Source organism: Megalops cyprinoides, chromosome 23 (assembly GCF_013368585.1).
Source record: "Megalops cyprinoides isolate fMegCyp1 chromosome 23, fMegCyp1.pri, whole genome shotgun sequence".
NCBI classification, from domain to species: Eukaryota; Metazoa; Chordata; class Actinopteri; order Elopiformes; family Megalopidae; genus Megalops; species Megalops cyprinoides.
This window is the reverse complement of record NC_050605.1, coordinates 5080001-5105245: the sequence shown is the minus strand read 5'-3', so window position 1 is coordinate 5105245 and position 25245 is coordinate 5080001. Positions and strand designations below refer to the sequence as shown.

General features: G+C 47.9%; 1 protein-coding gene across 1 annotated transcript in view; it reads right to left on the bottom strand.

Moving 5' to 3' along the window:
• Positions 1-25245, bottom strand: part of exoc4 (exocyst complex component 4) — a 132630-nt gene that overhangs the window by 38107 nt on the left and 69278 nt on the right. Inside the window, exon 11 of the mRNA XM_036518366.1 lies at positions 8325-8544. Within this exon, the coding sequence (XP_036374259.1) occupies positions 8325-8544 (220 nt within the window). The remainder of the gene's footprint in view (positions 1-8324; positions 8545-25245) is intronic.

Below are 25245 nucleotides of genomic sequence, written 5' to 3'. Positions count from 1 at the left end.
GGGCATTGCTCTCTCTGGTGGGGGGACATGACCATTGCCTCACGTTCTGTGAGAAATAAGGAATGTGACCAAACTGCACATTCACAATTAACAACAAAGCTGTACTGGTTCATTAGTTCAGCTCATTATTTGTGATATGAGAAACTACAGCTGTCCTTGGGGGGGGGGGGACATGACCACTGCCTTTGTGTTTATACCAACTAAGAACTGCAATGTGTCACTATCAGGAATAGGACCCGTAGTGTATTATTCATATAGCACAGATCTGCAATCTATTATTTCTTCCTGCTGATGACGTATCATTGTTTGAGTAATAACGTGTGCCCTACTAAAATGAGTTGAGTACAGAGAAGCCATTGTATTGCACTCTCCGACACCTGTATATATATTTTTTGTGTGTATTGTCAGTTAAATGCACAACAGGACCAATCTTCAAGTTTACCATCAAAGCTGTACTGGTACATTACCAGCTCACGTTTTTATTGTGAGAGATATACACATTAAAGCTGGTTTAAGCACGGTTTTCGTATTCTACATGTAACAGTGCCATGGTTCCCCAAAGCACTATTAGGGTCGGATATACAAAGAAGACACGTACAGATGGGTAAGAAGACCTTATATATGTGAACAGATTGGCATATGACGACACAGGACAAGGCTGGACATCATGCGAGAGAGCTTCAGGGGTTCCCTTCCCATGACTGACAGCTAATGACATTTCAACGGGCGACTTTTCCGAGGGCGAGGATTGTTGTCATTGGTCCCGAAGACAGTACAGTCCCGCTCCTTTTCCTGTGACATTCTCCCTCACATGTACGTGTGGAACCATGGGGGAAATACAGTGTGTGTTTCTGCCAGATGATTCACACACCACAAACCTTGGCCAGAAAGAAGCTTTCCACCATGCAGCCAGGGGTGGGGGGGAGAAAGAGGATCAGAGGCCTGGGGAGGGAGTGACATGTGTGGGGGAGATAACCAGGCCAGGCATGGGATCGTGTTCGGCCTACAGGTGGAAAGCAGACGTGGCTTTTCACCTGTAGGAGAGGATTATGGAAGATAACCAGGTGCAGAAAGCCTGTAGAGATGGGTATAAACCTGAGGGATGGGAGATATCGCATGAGGGACAAATGCTCTTCCATTTCCAAGTTTGTCTCCCCCTGCAGGCATGGAGGACTGAAGCAGCTGTGGGGCCCTGACCCCACATAAGCAGGGCCCAGCTGGGCCTATAGATAAACATAAACCTACACTCTCTTCCACAACTTCCACTCAGAGCTCATCAAAACTACACACACAGAGAAATACAGAAAAGGGCAAACGAGAAGGAGCTGTTGGCTGTAGCAAGGCCAATCTACTGGAAAGGAAATGACTGCAAGACCACAATGACATGTGGCCACTCTTTTGAGGTGGTGTGTGTTTGTGAATACCCATCTATCTAAATGAAGGCATCATTTTAAGGGGTACATTCACTCCAACAGATGTCCAAGCGCTTAACCAGATTCGCAAGGTTTTCACTCACCTGTCAATACAAATGTGTGTACGTCTGTGTGTGCGTCTCGTTGATTATATGTGCGCATACGTGTGTGAGTGTGCATCTGTCTGCACATATGAATTTGTGTGTGCGTATGCGTGTGCATATGAACGCGAGTCCGCGTACATGCGTGCGTAAGCGCGTGTGTGTTTTGTCCGGCTCTGTAGGAGGAGGCCACCTGCAGACTCAATCACGCCTCGCACAAAGCCCCTAACGCTCCATTGTTGTGTAATTGCCTGTTGCTGTTTCTGCGCCTCTGAGAGGCTCTTAATAAAGGCGACGGAGCACACCGCGGCCCCGCTCCTAATGGTAGCGCTTCTACAGGGGGGCAATCAGCGGGAACGACCCCGCCCCCCCGACCTGCCAGTGCGTAAACATGCCGGTACGCGGCGCGTAGACACAGCGCTGAATAAAAGGGCAACTTCATCAACAATCAGCAGAGCTCCAGGAGGAGGAGGTGTGTGAGTGTGTGTGTGTGTGTGTGTGTGTGTGTGCGTGCGTGAGGAGACGGAGGAGGGGAAAAGGACCTTTATCGCTGATTGTGAACCTTTATGCAAAATTAACTATGTGTTGTGTACAGGAAGGAGCACCTAGCTTCAACTAACCAACGGCGGACATCTATTATTCTGTGAGTGTTTCAGCCGCAGTCACAGTCGTGGAACAGAAACCTGCTCTTGTGGGAGAATCTGTCGGGACGTAACCTCGCTCGTCCGCCCTTGTGCGCTCCACAGTTGCAGCGTCCTCCAGGAAAGGGCAGCTGCAGAGGTCATCCCTGCGTCCGCATTAATCTGCATTACACCGTCCACGGCACCGGACACTACCGTGGCAACCCCGCCACAGCCACTGTGGAGACTGCAGAGACCATGCAGAGACCGCAGAGCGACCGTGCGATTTCCTCCACCGCTCTGCCCACCGAATATGCAAGGATATTTGCAATGAGCAAACAAGACCAAAAACGCACCAGTAAAACAAGGAAGTGTTGCAAAGCTTTCCTTCATACGGGAAATGCTATTGGGACTGCCTGAAACCATCAGATACCAGACAGGAGTTTTTACTCCATCTGTGTGGCAGCTGATAACCCATGTAATTACAAAATGTAATTCAATAATAATAATTTTGTTATCGCTGCTTATTGTTTTTCTTGACTTTATTACTGTTGTCATCATCATTTTTATAGCAAACTACTTGCTTAAAATAAAAACCGTTGGTATAAACACTAATTATCACAGTTAAAACCAACGCACTGCAATTGGCTGTTGTGCAATAAATGTAATACAGTATTTTATGACATTTCACGAGACTATAGCAGACTATATGAGGGCAACATATCTTAGATCATTTACTTACAGGTAACATACAGGTTTATGTGTATGTCACAATGCACAATGGGTCCTTACTGTATTGTCTGTACCGTACCCACCCTTTGTGAAAACACTGGCTAAAATGACCCGAAAATATTTTTAATGCTTTTATCATTTCTGTCAACCAAAACACTTACATGACACATAAGAGTACAAAATAAAGATATGATGTGGTTTTCTGCTAACATCTCTTAGGCACATTCAAGATAGCCTCACAGACACCTCCATAACAACAAGGTAGTAAAAAATCTCTTTGAGACAGATGCCCGGTGCAAGCAGAACTGCTTGAGAGCATAGTTTAATGAGGACAGCAGGCCTCTCCGCCCTTCGTGACTGGTCAATTTCCCTACAGTCCAGAGCGTGTCTAGCAAAACGCCAAGACTGGCTGTGAACACTCCAAGGGCCTCTGGTTCACTATTCCCTGCTGTAATAACTTTTTTGTGTGAAAAGGTGCTGGAGTCTGTGTGAAACTTATCGTTAATTTCCACCTTCTTCTCAGTCTGAAGAAGTCAATAGAGTACAGTCCACCTTATTAATCCATTTTAAACATTTGAAAAGCTCATTCGAATCCCCCCAGAGCCTCATTTTGCTGAGACTAAACAGAAAAAGTAACTTAAGCCTCTCTGTAACTTATACCTTTAATACTCCAAGCCAGACTATTTCATACTTTTTCAATAGCCTTTTTGCCCTTCTCATAGGGTTATCCCCAGACCTGGACACAATGTTCTAAACGTAGTCTGACAAAGGCATTGTACATCATTTGCATAGCCTCACTTGATTTATGCTAAATTCAAAGCTGTTCTGTTCACCCTAGAGTTTGTGTTGTCTGCAAAATGAACACTTGATACTAATGTCTTTATCAAGGCAATTTATGTAAATAAGGACCAGAAAAGGTCCCAACACTGATCCCTGGGGATTCCAATCCCAAAGCAGTCTGCTCAGACACGAGCCCTTTTATGGATACTCTTTGTATTTGAGATAGAGGGCTCACTATAGACAGACAGCACAGTCTCAACCACTACAGGCAGACAGCGCAGTCTCCATTGCAACAGACAGACGGCGCAGTCTCCATCAGCACAGACAGACAGCGCAGTCTCAACCACGACAGCACAGTCTGCATCAGCACAGACAGACAGCGCAGTCTCCATCAGCACAGACAGACATCGCAGTCTCCATTACTACAGACAGCACAGTCTCCATCAGCACAGACAGACAGCGCAGTCTCCATTACTACAGACAGACATCGCAGTCTCCATTACTACAGACAGCACAGTCTCCATCAGCACAGACAGACAGTGCAGTCTCCATTACTACAGACAGCGCAGTCTCCATTACTACAGACAGCACAGTCTCCATCAGCACAGACAGACAGCGCAGTCTCCATCCCTACAGACAGACAGTGCAGTCTCCATTACTACAGACAGCACAGTCTGCATCAGCACAGACAGACAGCGCAGTCTCCATTGCAACAGACAGACAGTGCAGTCTCCATTTCTACAGACAGCAGTCTCCATCACTACAGACAGACAGCGCAGTCTCCAACAGCACAGGCAGACAGCACAGTCTCCATCACTACACACAGACAGCGCAGTCTCCATCAGCACAGGCAGACAGCGCAGTCTCCATCAGCACAGACAGACAGCACAGCCTCCATCACAACCATGCCTCTCGGGCCCCTGCACAGAGCACGACAAACAGAAGCAGCCGAACGCTCGCGGGGCAGGAGCGGCGCGACCCCCGGCGCTCCGCAGACGCCAGTGGCGACGCCGGCACGTGCCGCCACTGCCGCGGACCCCCCGATCCAGCCGAGGGGTCGGGGGCAGGGGGGACGGGATGAAGATTTATGGAGCCAATCTCCGGCTGGCTCGCCGCGGCTCTCCCCGATGTGTTTCTAATTAAATGAATCAATCAGCGAGCGGCTGCGGCGCGGGGAGCTGCCGGGAGACAACAGATAGCATCACAATAAAGGCTGCGGCGCTGGAGGTGTTACGGGGGGGGGGGGGGACTCCTGCCACTGCACTGATTGCCTGGTGCGGTGGGGTGCAGTGGGGGACGGAGGGGGTGAGGAAAGGGAGAGGGGTCCAAGCAGCTTTGTTTGGGGGGGGGGGGGGGGTTGTGTAAACCAGGCCCGAGTGGATCCGCACGCACTCCTGATCCCCGCTGGCTGGTACAGCCTTTATCACACAGAAAGGGGGGGGTCACGCGGCCGGCTTTAGGCTGTCACAGAGATTATTCCCTCCGCTTCCACGCTGGCATGTTTTATCAAACCCCCCGCCGGGCTGCCGCCGGTTTCCGGGGACGCCTCACCTTGAGAAGAGCACGCCTCCAAAGTCGTCGGCTCCACGCCTGCACACACGCCTGCGCACTCCTGCTGCTGTTCCGGGGGTTTCTGTGACTCCTGACTTCATTCTCAGCGCGCTTTATCACAGTGCAAACCAGCAGCGGCAGTGTGAACCGCTCCTTTAAGGCAGGTTCCCGGCACCACAGGGGATGCAGCTCACCTTTAAGACTGCAGGAATGACTAAGACATAAGGTAACGAAGTAAAAAAAAAAACTAAAGGTCAATCGGCCTTTGCTAAACATGTGACAACCGCTTGCAACAGCACTATATGTAAAAACAGACCCTGTTAATATCCAAGACTGTTTATTATCCTGCCCTACCCTAATTCCAGCACAGGTGAACCCTGCTGGCAAGCTGCGTGTATGAAAATGAAGTCACATATTGAAACTAAAGCATCTCTTCAATATTATTTTCCACCCGACAGACTCCATGCCTCTTCCTTTGCAACTTTAATGAAGCCTTGAGGAAAATCAATTAAAAAGCTGCTTTGTCTCTTGGTTCAGTGAGTCAGCCTTCACTTTGAAAGCCTGTGATCCTCGCGGTTTTAATATTCCTGTCTGACTCGGCCTTTTTCATCCCGCTCTCCCGCTCGGTGTAATTATCAGTTCCACACGCTCTGAATGACAAAACACACTACTGTGTGTCTGCGTGCACGCCCGCTAATGTCGTCCCCCATGGTTCCTGAGTGAAATATGCGAGGTAGAAAGAAGTTTCGGTGCGAGCGCCCACTAATGTCGTCCCCCCACGGTTCCTGAGTGGAATCTGTGAGGTGGAGTGGAGGCTTCCATTTGTGCGCGCCCGCTAATGCTGTCCCCCCACGGTTCCTGAGTGAAGTCTGCGAGGCAGAAATAAGTTTCCACGTGCACGTGCCTGCTAATGTCTCCCCCCTCCACAAAAGATTCTGAGTGAAGTTTGGGGGGGGGGGGGGGGGACTGGTGACGAGGGGGGAAAAGAAGGAGCGCGCGCCTGTTAGCGAGGTCCCCCACCGGCCCCTGAGCGAAAGAGGGAGAGGTACAGCCAGCGTGTTAATACGGTGAAACAGGAAGGTGAGCTCTTTCCCCTCCAGCTCATTACCCTCACGGCTGGGGTGTGACAGTCTCGGCGGGGCCCGATCACTCACGGCGGCCGGCCGCGCACCTGCCCGCCCATTCGAATCACATGGGCTCGTGCGCACCGTTTCTCATTCCGCTTTTACGCGGGTCGGGGCCCGGCGGGGTGTGCGTCTGGAGGTGGCATGTTCATCTCCCTGCACGCTTCCGCTCTCTCACAGCGGACCGTGAGGCACGGGAGACAAAACAAACGGCTTTCCTCTCCTCAGCTCATTTCACGTCTGGAGTAACCCCGGTATGAGGCAACTTGGCTACAGCATGAGATAACTTCATTACAGCACGAGGTAATCCAACTGCAGCACGATGTAACTCCACCGCAATATGAAGTATCTTCACTGCAGCGAACCTCGCTGCAGCGCAGAATAGCTTCACTACAACGTGATGTAACTCCACTGCAGTATGAGGTAAGTCCGCTGCAGCATGAGGTAAATCCACTACTACATAATTTTAAGCCGTTCCACCACTCACTAACAGCCCAGTGAGAGGAAGAAACTCAGCCGAAGAGTTATGACGCCCCTCGTGATCCTGCACACCTGCACAACATGAGGCTACACCGCTTCCCCCTCTTTGAGCTGTTAACAAACTGCGCTCCTTTCTTGAGGAAAGAAAAAAAAAAACACACAGAAGCAAACACAAGACCTCTTTCCCATTTAGAGTGTCTCTGGGAGCTCCTCTCACAGTGTGTCAGAGACATCCTGCTTTAATTAGACATAACTGAGTGTGGGGACGCTGCATGGATCCACTCCACTGTGGAGTTAGTGACATTCCCTACAGGGACCAGCAGTGGGTCTGGCATCTAAGTCATGGGTTTGAGGAGCTGTGAACTTTATACACACTTGCATTGTTATAGCATAGCAAAGCATAGCATAGTATAGCATAGAATAGTACGATATGGTATGGTATGGTACGGTACGGTATGGCATTGTATAGCATAGTATGGAATAATAAAATGCCCCTTTGCTCTCTAATACTGAGTAGAATACACCCCCATTTCACTTACATATGCATTCAGTACCTGGTCCACAAACGAGCCAGCTCAAGTTACTCTTGCTCCCAGCAAGTGCTGAATGCAGCTGTTGAACGCAACTAAGCACAGCTCAGCTACTTAACCCGACCTTGCTGAGAGCATGTACAGGCATATCAGCAGTCACTACAGGTGCAGGGATCGAGGGGAGGAAGCAGCGGGATTGTATGTACGCATTTTTAAAGTAGACTGGAAAACAAAATTGAGTGATTCCATTTAAACAACGTGAGAAGGGGGGCTCTAGGGCAGGGGTGGGGGGTGGTCGAACCCGAGCCCTAATCAACAACCCGCACTGTTGCCCGGTGTGCGGCAGCCAGAGCAGACACAAGGCCCCCGGATAGGTGGCGAAGAGGAAGCGCAGCCTCTTTGTTTTGGGTAATTAAGAGAGGAAAAAGCCCAAACAAAGAGCCGTTTCACGGAGCTCCCTGCTATCTGAAGAGCTGCTCGTTGGCCCTGCAGGGTAATTAGCAAGATGCCGCAGTCCTCATTAGGGGGAAGTCATAACCGTAAACAAACAGCAGTAAACTCAGGCAATCGCAACTGTAAAGAACTGCCACTGTCACTGAAAAAGGAACATACAACAAAATACACCGCACACAGGAAAGGCAGAGGAGGTGATGAACGAATGAATGAGTGAATGAATTAATCAATCAATCAATCAATCAATGGATGGATGGATGGATGAATAAATGAATGAATGATTAAATGCATGATACATAAATGAATATAGGGAAAACTGGAGACCAAATGGATGGATGAACCATGTCTTTCATAGACACCAAATATACAGCAGGACTAGAGAATGAATAAATGAATGAATGACATCTTTAATGGATACCTGAGTATATGGCAGAATGAATGAATGAATGACATATTCCACAGATAAACAAACATATGGCAGTACTGAACCATATGGACTGCTGTGTGTGATAAGCGCATGAGTAGGCGCAATGCTCGCTACCTGCAGCAGGGGGCGCTGCACCCCCAGCACTTTCATGGTGTCGGCGCTGGCCAGGATCTTGAGCGGGTCGGACACCTTGGTGACGGCCTCGATCTCCTTGTTGATCTCGGTGCGCACCTGGTTGAGGAAGAGGTCATTGATGTAGTAGGTGAGGAAGGTGCGGAGCTGACACTGCTTGGCCTGGCCGGGGCCCATGTTCAGCTCGATCTCCTGGATGAACCTGCACGACAACGCCAAAACAACTTTTCAGCAACGTTACATCGCTGGTGAGACAAAGTTTTACAGACAAACTATTAAAAAGTAAAACCGATCTGATGTTTTAGGAAAAAAAAAGCGCTTAAACGATCAGTTGGAGACCTTGCAACAAAGTTTTGAAACAGTGACACGCCCACACACAAACAGACACACATACAATCACAATATTATTTTGTTATTTGCTGTCTGAGAGGTCAGCACTGAGAAGAACACTCAGAAGGTCTCAAACATCTTCCTAATATGGACCAAGGCTATGTGCTAGGGTTTGTTAGAGCAAGACTAACTGAAAAGCTTTGTATGTACAGATCACAGCCAGTACAGAATATTTTTAACTTTTTCATATCAGTTTAGACAGTCTAGCCAAGAATCAGGATGTGCATAATTCTTCCATACAGGATGTGGAAAATCACCACGGGTTTTCGTTCTTTCTGGTCTGACCCGAGTCACACAGACATATCCCTTCCAGATGTTCCAATCCTATTTAGTTTCCCTCCGAGTTTATGTTTTCAGCATAAGCACCTAAGACATATTCTATCACAGTCCCCACTACACTGCAATGTTTTCGGCATTTTTTTTTACACAAGCCAGAATTATCTATGCTGTTCTGATTGTCAGGTCAGGGTGATGAAGGTCGACTTTACTGTGTTAACTACTTTTGGCCAATTAGCTATACATAAATGAATTTGGAATATTAACACACAGGCGTGGTGCCGATGTGATGTACAGCAACACAGACGCAAACCACATTACCAAGGCCAGGACATCGCCCACTCACAGCAATGAGAGGGCTAAGACAGAAAAGCACTGCCCGCTCTCTGAACCAATCAAATTACAGCAATCACAGGACATCTCCCACTCATGGATTTCGGAAGGCTAAGACAATACTGCTTTTCCCTGAACCAATCAAGCCAATCAAACCGCAGCACTCGGAGGACACCACCCACTCATGCACTGAAGAAAAAAAAATACACATTTTGTCACAGCAGAAATAAGGTATGATGATAAAAATCAATTTCTGCCTTTGGTTGAGACTCACAGGTGGTTCATATACACACTGCAGGGTGACTGACGATTTCTCAGAACCTGAAACAAAATAGTTTCTAAGATTCAGGATGCCGTTGTACTAAAAAGCACAAAGTCAAGGACCTAAGGTCTCAGGTGGGGAGAATTAAAGTAGAGTACGCCTGGGTGCATGCATACATGTACATACATAAGGGTAGTCAACAGGCAATCGTGTGCCAACCACATAAAGAGATGTTTTGAAAATGTTAATAGTTGCCAAAACATGTAACTGTTTTTGCCACACCATAAATTAGGTTCGAGTGATAAAACTAATAGCTACATGGACACATCCACACTTAACCACAAAATGCCCAGGTGTCCCAATAATTTTGGACCCTAGTGTACATGTATGTAGACACTGCTCCCTGTCACTGAGCCAGAATCAGTTCACTCAACCATATCCCTGACCCCAGTAATTTTATTCAAAGCTCTGATGCTGAAGGTCAGTGCTCACTGCTCCATAACAACCACCTGTGACTGACAGCTCTTCAGACTGCAGTCTACACAACCTGCCATTGTCTAAGAGGAAATCTGGCATGTAAAATGCACACGAGAACATACCACAGCAGTCAACTTTAACATGCAATTTGTGAAAATTGCAGGTGATATTAAATGCAAACCCAGAGTCATACATTAATCATAAAACACACAGCCAATGCAAAGAGTGATTTACTTTTCGAGCGAGAGCCTAAAACACTTTAGGTTCAGATTTGTAAGTCAATGTTTGAATTGAGCCCCCAATAACCTACACTGAAAAAAACGGCCATTTTGAAGGAGATGACTCATTAGCAGGGTCACGGGGTGCACGTGTTAGACATCATCAGAAACACGACAGCATGGTTCATTATCAGAGAGGCGCTGCCAGTCTGTTTGCCTGTGTATTACTGCAATGTGGCTCATTATCAGAGAGGTGCCTCCACCCTGTCTGCCTGTGTACAACTGCAGTGTGGCTCATTATCAGAGAAGCGCCTCCACCCTGTCTGCCTGTGTATAACTGCAGTGTGGTTCAGTGCGGGGAGGCCGGTGTCTGTGGTGTATTATCAGGGTTATGAGGTTGATGCGTTTGGTTCATAATTCCTGCACTGTGGTTCATCATCAGGGTGATTACGCTGGTGTGTTTGGTTCATAATTACTGCAGTGCGGTTCATTTTCAGGGTGATGAGGCTGATGTGTTTGGTTCATAATTACTGCAGTGCGGTTCATTTTCAGGGTGATTACGCTGGTGTGTTTGGTTCATTATTACTGCAGTGCGGTTCATTTTCAGGGTGATGAGGCTGATGTGTTTGGTTCATAATTACTGCAGTGCGGTTCATTTTCAGGGTGATTACGCTGGTGTGTTTGGTTCATTATTACTGCAGTGCGGTTCATTTTCAGGGTGATGAGGCTGATGTGTTTGGTTCATTATTACTGCAGTGCGGTTCATTTTCAGGGTGATGAGGCTGATGTGTTTGGTTCATTATTACTGCAGTGCGGTTCATCTTCAGGGTGATTACACTGGTGTGTTTGGTTCATTATTACTGCAGTGCGGTTCATTTTCAGGGTGATGAGGCTGATGTGTTTGGTTCATTATTACTGCAGTGCGGTTCATCTTCAGGGTGATTACACTGGTGTGTTTGGTTCATTATTACTGCAGTGCGGTTCATTTTCAGGGTGATGAGGCTGATGTGTTTGGTTCATTATTACTGCAGTGTGGTTCATTTTCACTGTGATGAGGCCAGTGTGCTTGGCTCACCATCACGGTGCTGCGGTTCATCATTAGGGTGACTCTGCCAGTCGGTTCGACTCAGCCCCACTGCAGTGTGGTTCATTATCAGGCCGAGGCTGTTGGTCTATCTGCCCTATTTGAGGAGACAGAAGTTGCAGGTCAGTAGCCCCGGGTGATTTATCACGCCGCGGTTAGCCGAGCTGCCTCTCCCCACTTCTGCAAAGTGCAACGCTCAGCGCCGCTCTGATCCAATTAGTCAGCAAGGCCGAGAGGAGGTGGACTCTCTGTGTGTGTTTGTGTGTGCGAGAGTCACACTCCAATAACCCCCCCATCTATACGTACCGCGTGCAACAGAGTAGCATTCTGATACATCCAATCCACAATGACTGCAGAGGCTTGTTTCACTAGACACTGCCCACTTAATGCACCAAAACCCACCATCCCATTTAACCACTGTACATCTCATCAGATGAATATGCATTCAGGGCAAATGCATGTGCTTTTTCATATCATCGTATATGAATGCAATTTATAAATACATAGACGTAGAAATGTGAGGAGAGATTTCAGTGTAAGTGACCGGTTTGAAGCTTCACTAGAATTCAAACCCGTGACCCCTGTCAGTATGATACAGGAGCCCAACACCTGATACCCACTGCCGGCATGTGCAGCTGACTACCCACTGCCCAAAGGCAACATGCTAAACTGAACACCCAATCACCCAAAGCCCAACACTGAAGACAACAATATGTTAATGTACTGAACACCCAAAGCCCGACCTCACACCCCCCAGTGAAGGACTGCTAACATACTGAGTATTTGCCTCTCAATGAATCGATGCGCTGCAGTACTTCATGGATCCAGCAGATGGCGGTGTCCCTCAGAGGGCATCCACTGCATAACAGACACGGCGGCCCCATTTCCCAGTCATTCTATGCCCCCAAAGCAGAGGTGGGAGCAACACAGAGGGAATCTATTCTGACTCTTACGTGTCACTGTAAGGCTTTCCTCCGCTCGCTTGTTGCTACCTGCTCATCTGCCAGATGGTAAGAGAGGAACAGCAGGACATACGGAGGAAATGCAAGCCCTCAGCCCGAGAGTCGGGCCTCGCTGTCCTTATTTAATGATCATGTGCCTCGCAAATGGCCGTCATTAAGGAGCGGGTACGTGGCGACGGCTTGCAGAAGTGGCCCTGAGCCGTAGGCTAACGGAGTTTCCCAAGGGAACACGGGGCCATCAACAGCTTGGCCTTGATGTCGAAGACGATGGTGACGATGATGATGATGATGATGATGATGAAAAAGGAGCAAGCATCCCATTATAATGTAAAGCCCATTAGTGACCCCAGGCCCCATTCTGCTCAGTTAATGCTGATACAGCGTGGTCTCCAATAAGTAATAAGGATTACTCTGTACACACAATTACAGTGGCAAATATAATCACAGCTATGGAATTTCCACACAGGGAAAGAGTCCACTGAAAGTTTAACGTTTACCAGCCCGGGTGGAGGTACTACATGGGATCATTGCAATCAAATAATATTCCACCTGTAATCTCATTCTGCATCAACCATACAACATGTCCTTATTCTATGTTGGGGAGCTGTGTACTGTGGGTACCTCCATTCAGAACACATTTAGATGAAAACATAACATGTAAGTCTCATAATTCTATATCTAATGTTCTCCAGCTGTGGGCCCTTTTGGACTCCAGGAAGCAGAGTGCCTGGTTTAAAGGTAGTGTAAAGAAGATACTAAGATGAGCAACGCAGATATTCAACTGTAGACCACTAAAAGCTCGTTCTGACATCTGTGGGACAATTCAACAATGATGACAATGAAAATGACAATGAGTCATGGGTGATAGCCTAGAAAGAATTGCAATCGGGTTGAAGAGTTTGAGTGCAAGCAAAAAAAAAAACTTTTCCACACTTTTTTGATCACTCAAGCACGTAAAGGATAACCTCTGCGTGTCTGAAAAAAAATCCTGCCACTGAACGTTTCCGCATCTAGGGCAAGGCTGGAACAAAAATCCCCAACCCCCCCTCCTCCCCTCCCCCCACCCCAACCTCCTGTCTCCTCTTCAGGTCTGAAATCCTGTCAGATTTGATCTCTTTGAAGCTGAGCCCCCTGTCAAAGCCTGTCTACGCCGAACAAGAGGAGCCCGTCGGTCTTACTGAACGGCGCAATAAGGCAAGAGGACCCAGCCGCTCTTAAAATTAACTCACACTTTCCGCATCTTTGCAGACAGCGGGGTCAGCGGATGACCGCGCACCTCCAATATTTTGTGTCCGTTTAGATAAACACTGTCTGCAGCTCTGCGGGGAGCTAGATAAACACCACAAACAAATCCGGAGTGGCCGTTTTGATTTCTAAAACAGTGCAATCCACACACAGACTACGTCTGCAGCTTTGTGCGTTTGGAGTAGGTGGACGCCTTTAGTGGGTTGAGGGGTACACTGAGGGGACCAAGATGGAGGTGTCATTCTATCTGTCCCATGGAAAGGAAAGCCCCCTCAGTCCAGGGCACAAAGGGAGGAGGTGTTACGCCGTGGCCAACGCGATGGCATCAGGGCAAGACTGCAACGAGGGCAGCAGAGCTCCATGGCTTGCACTTTAAGCTGGAAGGTTCACCTCTGCTCAGCGAACCAAAAGCTAAGCACATTGCTCAAATCCTTGAATGTCCTATCGGATTTAGCCTGGGTTTCTGTATTTTTGTAATTTGACTGTACAAGTATGAACAAGCGAAGAAAATAATCACTGTGTATGAGTGTCTTGTGCTCATCAGACTATGGTGAGGGTATGAGCGTTTCGCCTTCTCACGACCTCGACATCTGCATGACATCACAAAGAGGGCCAAGAACTTCTATTTTTAACTTCTTTTCCATGTGCTTTTAAAATGCTTTCCAAACTGCACCCTACATGGGATTCCATGTGACATTGACCACACCCTTTCATTAATATTCATGAGAACTGGGTACCGGGACGAATGCAAAACTGCCAATTGTGTATAACATAGAATACAACAAACTAGAAAAATTTTCATAATTGGCTTGAGACGGGTAATATGCATTGTGACCTATAAGGGCTTTGAGAAAAAATTCTTTTGAGAAAAGACTGCAAACACAAAGAATATGTTAGAATATATAATAAGGTTTAATCACAAGAATACAGAGAAGAGAGGGAGAGAGGGAAAGAGAGAGGGAGTCGTTCTTTGCTCCCTGGCATTCCAGAGACGCCGCACTCAGAACCCTATAGGGGTGAACCTCATTGTTCCATAGCCAATAAGTAATCATTAACAATGAGGTCATTTCTCCAGAGAAACTTCCAGTACACGTGACACTAATTACAGATGAAGAAAAAGAGAAGAGAGAGAGAGAAACAGAGAGAGAAACCAGAGTGTTACTGTACATCCGAGGACACGTTCAGGAGACCAGGGTGATGTCGGCCCATTAACGTGGGATGCAAGCGCAGCCGGGGCTCACATTCGGTGACATAAGAGGACGCTCCAGAGACCCCCGCCGTCCCGAGGCACAGCTGGGGCCTCGTCGTCGCGGAGACGCCAGCGGCGCGGGCCCTCCTGCCCATGAAATCCTTAATTAACGACCGTGCAAATCTGCTTACCGGACCCCCCTGGCAACTGTCACGCGGTAACGGTCGCTGGGGCCCCGGGCCGGCGCCTGGCGATCCGGCGCGTGCCGTACGGCGCACGGCCGGCAGGGCAGAGGGCGGGGGGGGGTTAAGCCACGCATAACTCACAGTTAATAAGGGGATTACGGCAGATAATTAGAGCAAAATTGCGTCCGTTTGTTGCGGAAGGGATAGAGTTACGGCAGCGAGCCACGGTGTGATCAGGTCCAAATGGCAGGCGTAATTGCTCATCAAGCAGCAATCTTCATTTCTCCTCTGGCTAATGGCATTGACACACTGGGCACCGGGCGGGCCTGAGAGGACGGCCCCGCCTGAGAGGAAATAGGAGTGATGGTCGCGAGCAGACGGCCGTAAACAAGATGCGCGTGCCTGTGTGTAAATGCGAGAGTCTGTGTGGCTGTATGCGTGCGTTTCGGTGTCTCCGAGTCTGTGCGCATACGTGCGTGCAAGCATGTCTGTGCGTGAGAGTCTGTGGGTACTGATGTGTGTTTGTGTTGCAACCATCTGTGCCTGTGTGTTTACGTGTGTGTGTGTGTGTGTGTATGCATGTCTATTTGTGTGTCTGTACACACGTGCATTCACGTATGTGTGTGAGAATGTGTGTCTGTATGTATCTGTTTGTGTGTGTACACACGTGTCTTTATATCCACATCTGTACTTTTTCCACAAGTCTGAGAGGAGCCCTAACATCGCACCGCCCATGGCACAGAGCCATGTCACGTGATCAGACTGAACACTCCGTTTTCCCCTACATAAGAGGCGGAATGAGGGTGGGGCAGAGGAGGCGAGATGGTTAAGGGGTGGAGCAGGGGCAGCGTGGAGGTACAGGAGAGGTGCGGGAGAGCGAAGGGGTGCGATCAATCATCACCCCCATATGGAGCGGAATAGTCCCATCACTCCCGGAGGAGTGCTTCAGATATAAACAGCACCCCTTCCAGTTGCTCACAATCCCAGTTTATTAGAGGCGGCTGCTGTTGATTGCACCAGACAGCATCTAATTAACTGTCATTAGAAAACAGATGTCTGAGCCTGAGGCCTGCTGGATAACTGTCTCCAGAATTTCCTCCCCGCGTATCGATACAAAGCTCCGTCACACGATCCGCACAAATCTACCGTGGCCTCTGAGTTATTAGGAGATTTATTCTTGTATATTAAGGAGACACGAGTCCATTAACGGATACAAGTTTGGAAAGTTCTCGCTTCTCCTGCTGAGTTTGGCCCCAGGATCGTACGTGCCGGCATGTGCGGGCTGGGGAAATGGCACTGAAACTTCCTTGAGGAAGAGAAACATGGCATTGATTCACATTAAGTCCAGAGAAGTGACAGTGACACTTGACTCATGAGTGACGACCAGGACTGTGACAGTGATTCTTACACGGGCTCATGTAAAGACTCGGACGAAATGCCTGGATCACCTGCTGAGGCCGATTCAAGCCAAATCCTCTCAAAAATCTCCCACAATGCACCACAAGCTCAGGACCTTTTACCGCGAGAGACGTTCCCATGCTACACTCTTCCACTGTACCCCGTCGTACCAGCTGACAGGTCTAGAGTCACATGACCTTGTGAGTTATCACTCTCGTGCCCCTGCTGGCCAATGGCAGGAAGGATCTGTAATGCAAGGCAGACACATGCGCCAGCTCCCAAACCATGCAGAATCACAGAGCGATGCAGCTTCCAGTGCTGCTGATTGAAACCCATTACGACTGGTCTGGGCCTGGTAATTACACAGAAATCGATTCGGTTAATGGTTATACTGTAAATCAGAATTATTTTCGCTATAACAGGAGGGTGAGCAGGAGAGGGCTTTTTTTTTAACGATCGTTCATTTTGCATAATGGATTGCTAATCTTCCCTTGTTTGCACAGGTAGAAAAAACCCCATCAAACAGACTGGAGAGAGGGGCAAGAGGAACATTACGGGAATGTTTTCCCTGAGCCTGCAAATAGCTCTGCCCTAATGGAAAACGTTCTTGCAATGTTGTGTGATGTCAGAGTCTCTGCCACGTTCTCCCAGGGATAGTGGGGGGTTGGGGGGTTGGTGTCTGTTTGGGAACTGGGAGTGAAGGGGGGCACTCTGCCTCATTGTTGAAGAACAAGCAATCAATCCGTGAACGGAAACAGCACCATCAAGTTTTCACCATCAAAACAATCAATGCAAACTGAAATGTGAAACATTAACCACTTGCGTCCTCAACGAAAACAAAAATGTAACATGTTAACCACTGGTGCGGTCAATGAGAACAAAAAAAGTGAAATGTCAACCATCGATGCGGTCAATAAAAACAAAAACTGAAAAATTAACCATCAATACCGTCAACGAAAACAGAAATATGCTGCAGGGAGTACATTTCACGTTATTGTATCTGAAAAGCAATAATGACTGGTTCTTTATTACCGAAGTCATTATGAGACGTTCCCCTGACCACCTGATCAGCGCTTAGAGGCCACTTAATGATTTACAGATATAAAACCATTTGATGCATGGAGCGGAGAGTAATTGCCAGCGTTATGGGTTTTATGTTTTATCGAACGTTACTTTTATTTAAATACAATTAATGCGAAGGGTATGTTTTATTGACTCTGGCCCATAATAAAGAACGTTCACATTAATATCTCTGAAAGAAATACACGACCGACGAACCCACTGCCTCCTCCTCTTCAGACCCACAGGGAAGCACCAGCAGGGCTGGCCTCTCTATATCACAGAAGTACTGAAACACAAAGTTACTAATACACAGCAGTGCTGGTAAACAGTGTTACTGAATGTTGCAATGTTGCTGAAGGACAGTGTTACTGAAGAAGTGTTACTACAGCACAGTGTTAGTGATTCACAGCGGTACTGATGTGCAATGGTACTGATACACTTTTATGGATGTGCAGTGGTAGTGATACACAGTGTTACCAATACAGTGTTACTACAGTGCAGTATTACTGAAGTACAGTGTAACTTAAGCACAGTGTTACCGATACAAAGTGTTACTGATGTGCAGTGGTACTGGTACACAGCATTACTTACAGACAGTGGTGCTGACAGACTGTGTTACTGACAGGCATTATGGCACGGGCTGTCGTGCCATTTTGTCAGGTGAGGAGTAGAGCTGCTGGAGTTAGTAGCTGTGCATTTAGAACATAAAGGACACGCTCTTGTTGTGTCCCTGAGTAGCGCAGTGCATCACTAAGTGCTTACACACACACCAAGTGAATACATAAAAAAGTAAGCACACACAGACTAAAATGAATAACTACTCCATCAAGGGAAAAAAAATGTATCGAGGGAAAAACAGAAAATACATAAACTCACATCAACAATAACAGCAAGCATAATATTAATATGAGGAGGTGAGTGCAGGTGAGGAAAGATTAGAGAGCTATCTCTCATTCAAATTACTCCAGTAACCTTTCAAAACGTTGCAGTGAGGCTTGTTAATAAAAAACACTCACACCGTGCGCTGTGAAACTGAGGAAGTAATTAGACATAGCGGAGAAAAGCTGTGCATTGTGTGCGTTTTACTTCCCAGAGAAATCAAAACGCGTCCTTTGCACGGTGACCTTGTTTCCTGTGTCAGACCTCCCAAGCTACCATAGTGATGCCTCGCTGAGGGGACAAGGTGAATGGGGGGGGTTGGAGGAGAATGGAGTGGAATACAGCTAGTTTCACTGTCTCCCTCAGAGCAGTCTCATTGGACTTCTCAAACAGCTCCCTAGCCCTCCACTCCCCTCAGGAAACAATGCCACTAACAGACCACTGGAATACTGACCACCAAGGTTTAACCAATGGCTACAGGACGAGTTCATCATCATCAATAAATTCCCCTACACAGTACAGCTGCACGCTTTCTATTATTACCAGATAATCACCCCCCTTGCCTGAGTACTCCATCTAGCAGGTTCTGGTTGCTAAATGGGGTCTCCATTGCTGACTGTGTTCCTGTGTTTACTATGGGATGTACGGTTTCTGACCATGGCCGATTAAGAAAGTTCACAAAAAGTCAGTAAATTTGAGAACTTGTCACTTCAAGCACAAAGGGAGAATTTTCAATGTGGAACACACCAAGCTGACAATCTGGTCCATATATTAATAATCTATGGTACAGCTACGCTGTCTATGCCAAGGCTGTTTCCAGCAACACATACGCTGTCCCTCTCTGCCCCTCTCTCTGCTGCCGGCTGGATCAGAGACCCTGCGCTGGACCCTGGCGAGGATGTCACTCCTGACTGGACAAAGATCTGAGGGCCTCTCTCTGGATCACTCTCAAATCCTGGCCCAGGGACCAGCCGGCTGAGCGGCCGTCGCCAGACCTGGAGGTCAACTTCGACAACAAAGCAAGGGGGGAGGTGGGGTGGGGACAGAGCGGGGGACAGGGACAGGAGTGACAGGGGTGGCGGGGGAGGAGGGGAGGCTGGATGAATCAGTGGCTGACTGAGTCTGAGTCAGCCTACGAATTAGCAGGCGTAGGAACGAGCGCTGAACTTCCAATGCTTTCACAGTCCATCAGAAATCAGAGGCAGGCAGCTGCCACAAGATGGCAGTGTGTCAGCTGCCTTATCCCCCCCAACAAACACAAGCAAGTCTCCAGCATCAGATCAGAGGTGCTGCAAACCCACGTCAGGCTAAAGGAAAAAGTAAAAATAAATACACTGACTAATGAATGAATTCATTCATTCGTTCGTTCACTTTTAATTCTGGATCCGGCTTACTGGTCCGAGACCCAGTTTGCTGTGTCGTGATGTTTGTCATTTTCAGAACGCGAGGAGGACGGCGCCGAAATCCATACGGGCGAGCCGTGCCCCCCTGCCCACGCCTCCCGCGGCAGAGGAGGGATATCACTCCCACTGCCTGCACCAGCGTTCACCTCCGCACCTAATTAAAGCGCCGAAATAATTAATGCAAGGGGATGCCACACTGCCATGCAGATACACAGCCAGCTAATTAAAAAACACAGAAGGGGGGAGGGAGGAGAGAGAAAGAAAGAGACAGAAAGAAAGAAAAGGAAAGCAGAGGAAGAGAGGAGGAAGGTAGAACTCTTGCTTTGTTCAGTAAGCATGACTGTCTATCTGGGAAAGGGCATTGCAGTACTGCTCAGAATAACACCAGTCTATAGAGGAAAGGCAAGTGCAGTACATTCCATTACATTCAGTTGCTTAGCAGACGCTCTTATCCACAGCGACTTGCATAGGTTATCATTTTTACATGTTATCCATTTATGCAGCTGGCTATTTCCTGAGGCAAGTCTGGGTTAAGTACCTTGGCCAAGGGTAAAACAGCACTGCCTCAGCGGGGAAATCGAACTCGGCGCCTTCGGGTCATGACCCGTTCCCCTTACCGTTACACCACACTCTTCCCAATATTTTGCAGAATAATGAAGGTTTATGAGGGGGATCAGGTATCAGGTGGGTGACACCTTTGGGCATCTCCTCAGACAGACCATCACCGCAGCCGTCAGATACACATCGGAAATGAACAATTTGGGTTCTTTACAGAGACAGTGTGAAAAATGGCAACCCTCTTCAGAGGAGCTGGTAAGTGCACACATGAATGCTTAGGGAAGAGTCTTCCTCGTGATGGAGGGTCCACACAGCACACTGCTGGATGAGCGGGTGCTTGTGGAACAACCAAGGGCTCCCGGGCGTTGAGCAGGGCTCAGACACTGCGGTGCCTCTCCTGTCGGGAACCCTGAATTCGCTGGCCACTTAGCCCCGCTGCCCAGGAGAGGGAAATCAGCTAATTATATCACCGTGCCGGGCCAGAGCCGGAAATAACCTGGGAGATAAAAACACATACGCCTGTGTCTGTCTGAGAGCCTGAGTGAGAGAGAGCGTGAGGTGTGAGTCAGTGAGTAAGGGTGAGAGAGCAGGTGTTAGTGAGTGAGAGAGTGAGTAGGTGACCGGGTGAATGAGTAAGTAAATGAGTGAGTGAATGACAGACTAAATGAATGGCTGAGTGAAAGAAAAAATGAGTGAGCAAATGCATAGCTGAATGAGTGGATAAGTAAGTGAATGAGTGTGAATGAGTGACTAGGTAAGTTTATGAGTATGAGAGCGCAAATAAATAAGTGAGTGAGTAAGTTTATGAGTATGAGAGCATGAAGGAGCGAGTATGTATGTATGTATGTATGTATGTATGCATGAATGTTGCAATCAAAACTCCCATATAAGGAAAAGTCACTGGGGTCCTATGAGTGATGTTTCCTCAAATCTCTCACCCAGTACATCAACTAGCAAGCCACACTCCTCAGCTCCAACTCAACTTCAAAAGACTCTTTTGCCATTCTGACAATTCAAAGCTCCACCAAAACATAATTTTGTAAGTAAGAAAACACGATCAAAGCATCCATTTGGAGTCATTCATGCATCACTCACTTGAGCCTATTCCACGATATTCCAGGAAAAAAATCAGAGGAACAAACCTTACCACTCCCCCTTTTTATAGGCAGTATACACAGACTTTATAAGGCTTTGTTTGCATATACAAAGCTTGTCTCTGATGTTAAGCTCAGTATCTCCTACCTCTTCCCCTCAGGTTAAATGCCATGGCTAGGCAAATGTATTACTATATATACACACACCAACATACAGCTGATTAGAGCTAACTACAGTTGAAGTTTTCAAAAAGAGTAGTCCAAAAGAGTGTTTTTATGAATTGAAATCACACAATACTGTCTGGACAATGGTCTGAACACTGTGCAATGATTGTTAGGGGACATTATGATGAAAAAGGAGGAAATAAAAGCCTCACGCGTTTGCTGTGATGTTCAGAGCTCAGCCACTGCCTTCCCCGGGGAGAGGGGCGAGTCTCACAGCAGAGTGGTCTGCAGGGAAGTCTCTTTTAACCCTTTCAAACCCTGAGCGTCAAGCTCTCAACACTGTGAGAACACCCCACAGTTCTTCTCCATTTTCCGCCCGAAACAGTTTTAAATAAAGATATATTTTCAAACTTTACTATGAAAAAAAGACTATGTAAGAGTTAACCGGCGGACACAGAGGTAAGAGTTAAACTGGAGACAGACAAAGCTGACGGATAATTTTTAAATCCGAATTTTGTCACTAAAAAGAAAACAAATACAGTCTGGAAGAATACGAAATGACAACTCAAATAACCTGAGACTCAACAGCCAATTTTTCCTCAGTTGATTAAACAGACATAGATTATTCCGCCAAAGCAAATCAAAACACGTCCGTTTTCTTCTGAGAGGCCTTTCGCGGCACAGAACTACTGTTATTTATTTAACGATTTGCCGAACAGATGCCCTCGTCCAAGGCCACAAATAATTGTACATCATTTACGATTTTACACGCTGCCTGTATTTTACAGCTGGTTACTGACTGGAGCAGCCATAGGATTCTACTTGCTTAAGAATGCAACAGCGGGGTCTTGATCCCGTAGCCTTTAAGTCAGGAGTCCAGTTCTCCTTCAGCGACACCGCATCCGGTGTGGCAGGCTTCTGCTGACGTGAACGCTTGACAACGGTCTTCTTAACGGTACCCACTACCCCGCACGAGGACCGTGAGCGCGCTTGCCGCCAGGCCCGGCTGGGACACGGTGGGTTAATGCGCCTATCAGGCTGACCTTGAGCAGGAAGTCTGAGCACCGCTGCGAGTGCCCTCCCCAGCCCCCTCCCGTCCCTCTCGGTTTCCGCATAAACACTTCACCCCTTGACTTCACGAAAACGCTCTCCCGCCCACTCCGCCCTGTGCCCGCCGACAGCCATTTAGGCCTTTTTTTTTTTTTTACTGCAGGCATTTCAATCCCGCCACCCAGGTGGGCGGAGGGAATGGCTTGGGGTCCACTGCGCGCTGATTGAATCTGAAAGGAAAACTGCAATACAGTATGTGTGCGATGTGGCGGCGTGTGGACGAGATGATGGGGGTGCAGTGACTGAACGTTCACTCCACTTGGCCTGTGTCGACCGTTACCCTCCCCTCTCTCCTCGAAGCGAACGCCCCCGGCTCTCAACCACCCTGCCCCCGAGCCCCCTGATATGGGGGGGGGGGTTGGCCATTTGTTTGTTCATCAGGTTTTAAGGTGAAGGGGCCCCCGGAGATTACAGAACAACCTTGAGCTCGACTTCGACCTTTTTTTTTTTTTGCACGTGGTTTTGGAACGTGACTAATGGGAGGTGCGAGGGGGCCGCATTTGGGAAATGGTTCGGAACACTGGAAACGACACGCCGGCTTCTGTTAAACGCTTCGATTTCAGAGGTGAAGGGCAGGCAGTCGTTTGGGGGGGGGGGGGGGGGTTTGAGGACAGACGTGGCAACCCCAGGGAGGACAAAGGCTAAACAAACAGTGAGCAGGGGGAATCGAATGTGGTGGCCTCACAGTCACAGCCACCAAGGACAGACACACAGACAAATAAGATGACTGTGGATACAGACACATACACACACACTCAGGTTTAACCCTACTGCAATTGCTGCACTCAGACTGTGGTGTAGAACTCAACTCTACCCTTCTCTATCGCACATACAGAACAGCTCACTACACCAGCGCCAAGGGTGGACTATTTCTATAATGCACCTGTTCAATTCAAATACTTTTTTTCAGTAATGCATTAATCTGAACTAAGAGGAAAATTCCAGGCTCGCGATGAGGAAACACCGTTGGGGAAGCGCCGAACACTCGAGGAGGATAATTCACCTCAGTAAATGGCTGGGCTGATGCATACTGTAAACGAGTCACTTGTAATAATGAGAGTCACGCAAGTCACCCCGGATGAGAGCGGCCTCGCAACGGCGGGTAAACAACACGGCATAAGCAGCTGTCATTGCTGTCATAATGCGTTATGGTGGCGCCGTGGCCCGCCTGGAGCCGGAGGACCCCCCTCGGGTGAAATGAGACCGGCGGATGTCACTGGGAGAGGGCCGATCCGCGGTTTCGGCAGGGTGGCCGGGTGAGAACCCGCCACGGGAGTGAGTCTGGCGTCGCACTTCCGAATCACAATATTGAGCACTTGACATTTGGCGCGGCTCCCCTCCGCCTACAAATTGCATGATTGCGCCATCAGGGTTAACCCCCCCCCCCCCTCCATATCCTAATTATAGAAATGAACCCCTCCCCCCATTTTCCCTTTTTTTTTTGCAACAATTTGAGAACGTCTCGGAGCGCATAAACGCGGTCTAATCAAAAGCAGGTCCCTCTAATCAGAACGCATTAAACACTCAGACTTACAACGTATTTTTTTTTCCTTTTTTTTTATTTTAAATCACCGCAGCCATCGCAGCAAATCAACTGTATTTGTCCCACAACGCTTCACAATCGAAAACACAGGCCTGAAGACCAGATAACCGCCGCGGCGCACACTTACAGGGAAAGGCACTGTGGGATGTCCCCTAAGTGCGACCGTTCCGTCTGGCCTGCACTTCCATTGTTCCTTTAAGTGCCAATTCTATTAGCGAACGCCGCTATCAACTAGCTGGTAATTATCCTGTCACTTTTCCCACTGTCTTTTCTGACTTTGGCCACAAGCGTCTATGCAATTAGCGTAGCGTAATCATTTAATTTGTACTATTCTGATATCAACATAGCATTTCGTTTTCAACGTGCCAATTAGCGGGTGTTGCTGCACGCTAATGTCACGCTGTTGTACATAAAACACAACAGCAGTTTTGGTGAGAAGAGCTCAGGTACCATCTCTGTCACCACGCTTGCTTATTACGATGTTACGATAACCTGCTGTAAGACCTGCCCTGTGATTTATAATCAAATCAACACCTGTTCCCGGTGAGAGCTGGTCTATGATGAAGGTCTGTGTCCTGTAATATATCTTCAGGTTTTAGGTTAGACATTTTAGCAGCTGTTAAAGTCTTAAATCCCGTGTTTGGTCCCTGTTTACTCTGGTCTCTGCATATATCTTGTGTGCTGTAAACTGTTCCAACAGAGAAATATAACAAACAAAAAGTACAGCGGACAAAAAGTATAAAACACGTTTCAACATGAACACTATGGCATAATAGAAATACATGTAAAAGCATTTCCTGCCTGTGTATTTTGCAAGTTAAGGAGAGATGAGGTAAGTTAGGGCAAAGAAAAGGTAACTACAAAATCCAGTAGGGCAGCCAGGCCACATGACCTCTGGAAACAAAATCTGTCAGACACACCACAATTTAAAAATCTTTGGCCGCAGAGCCTGCATCACAGACAAATCGCCACGCCAAACAAATGCAACGTCCCCAAATCCATACAGCTTCATCTATCCTCAAGAGTTCTGGTGCTATGTTTAAGAGTTTTCGCAAGGCCGGCACATGAGG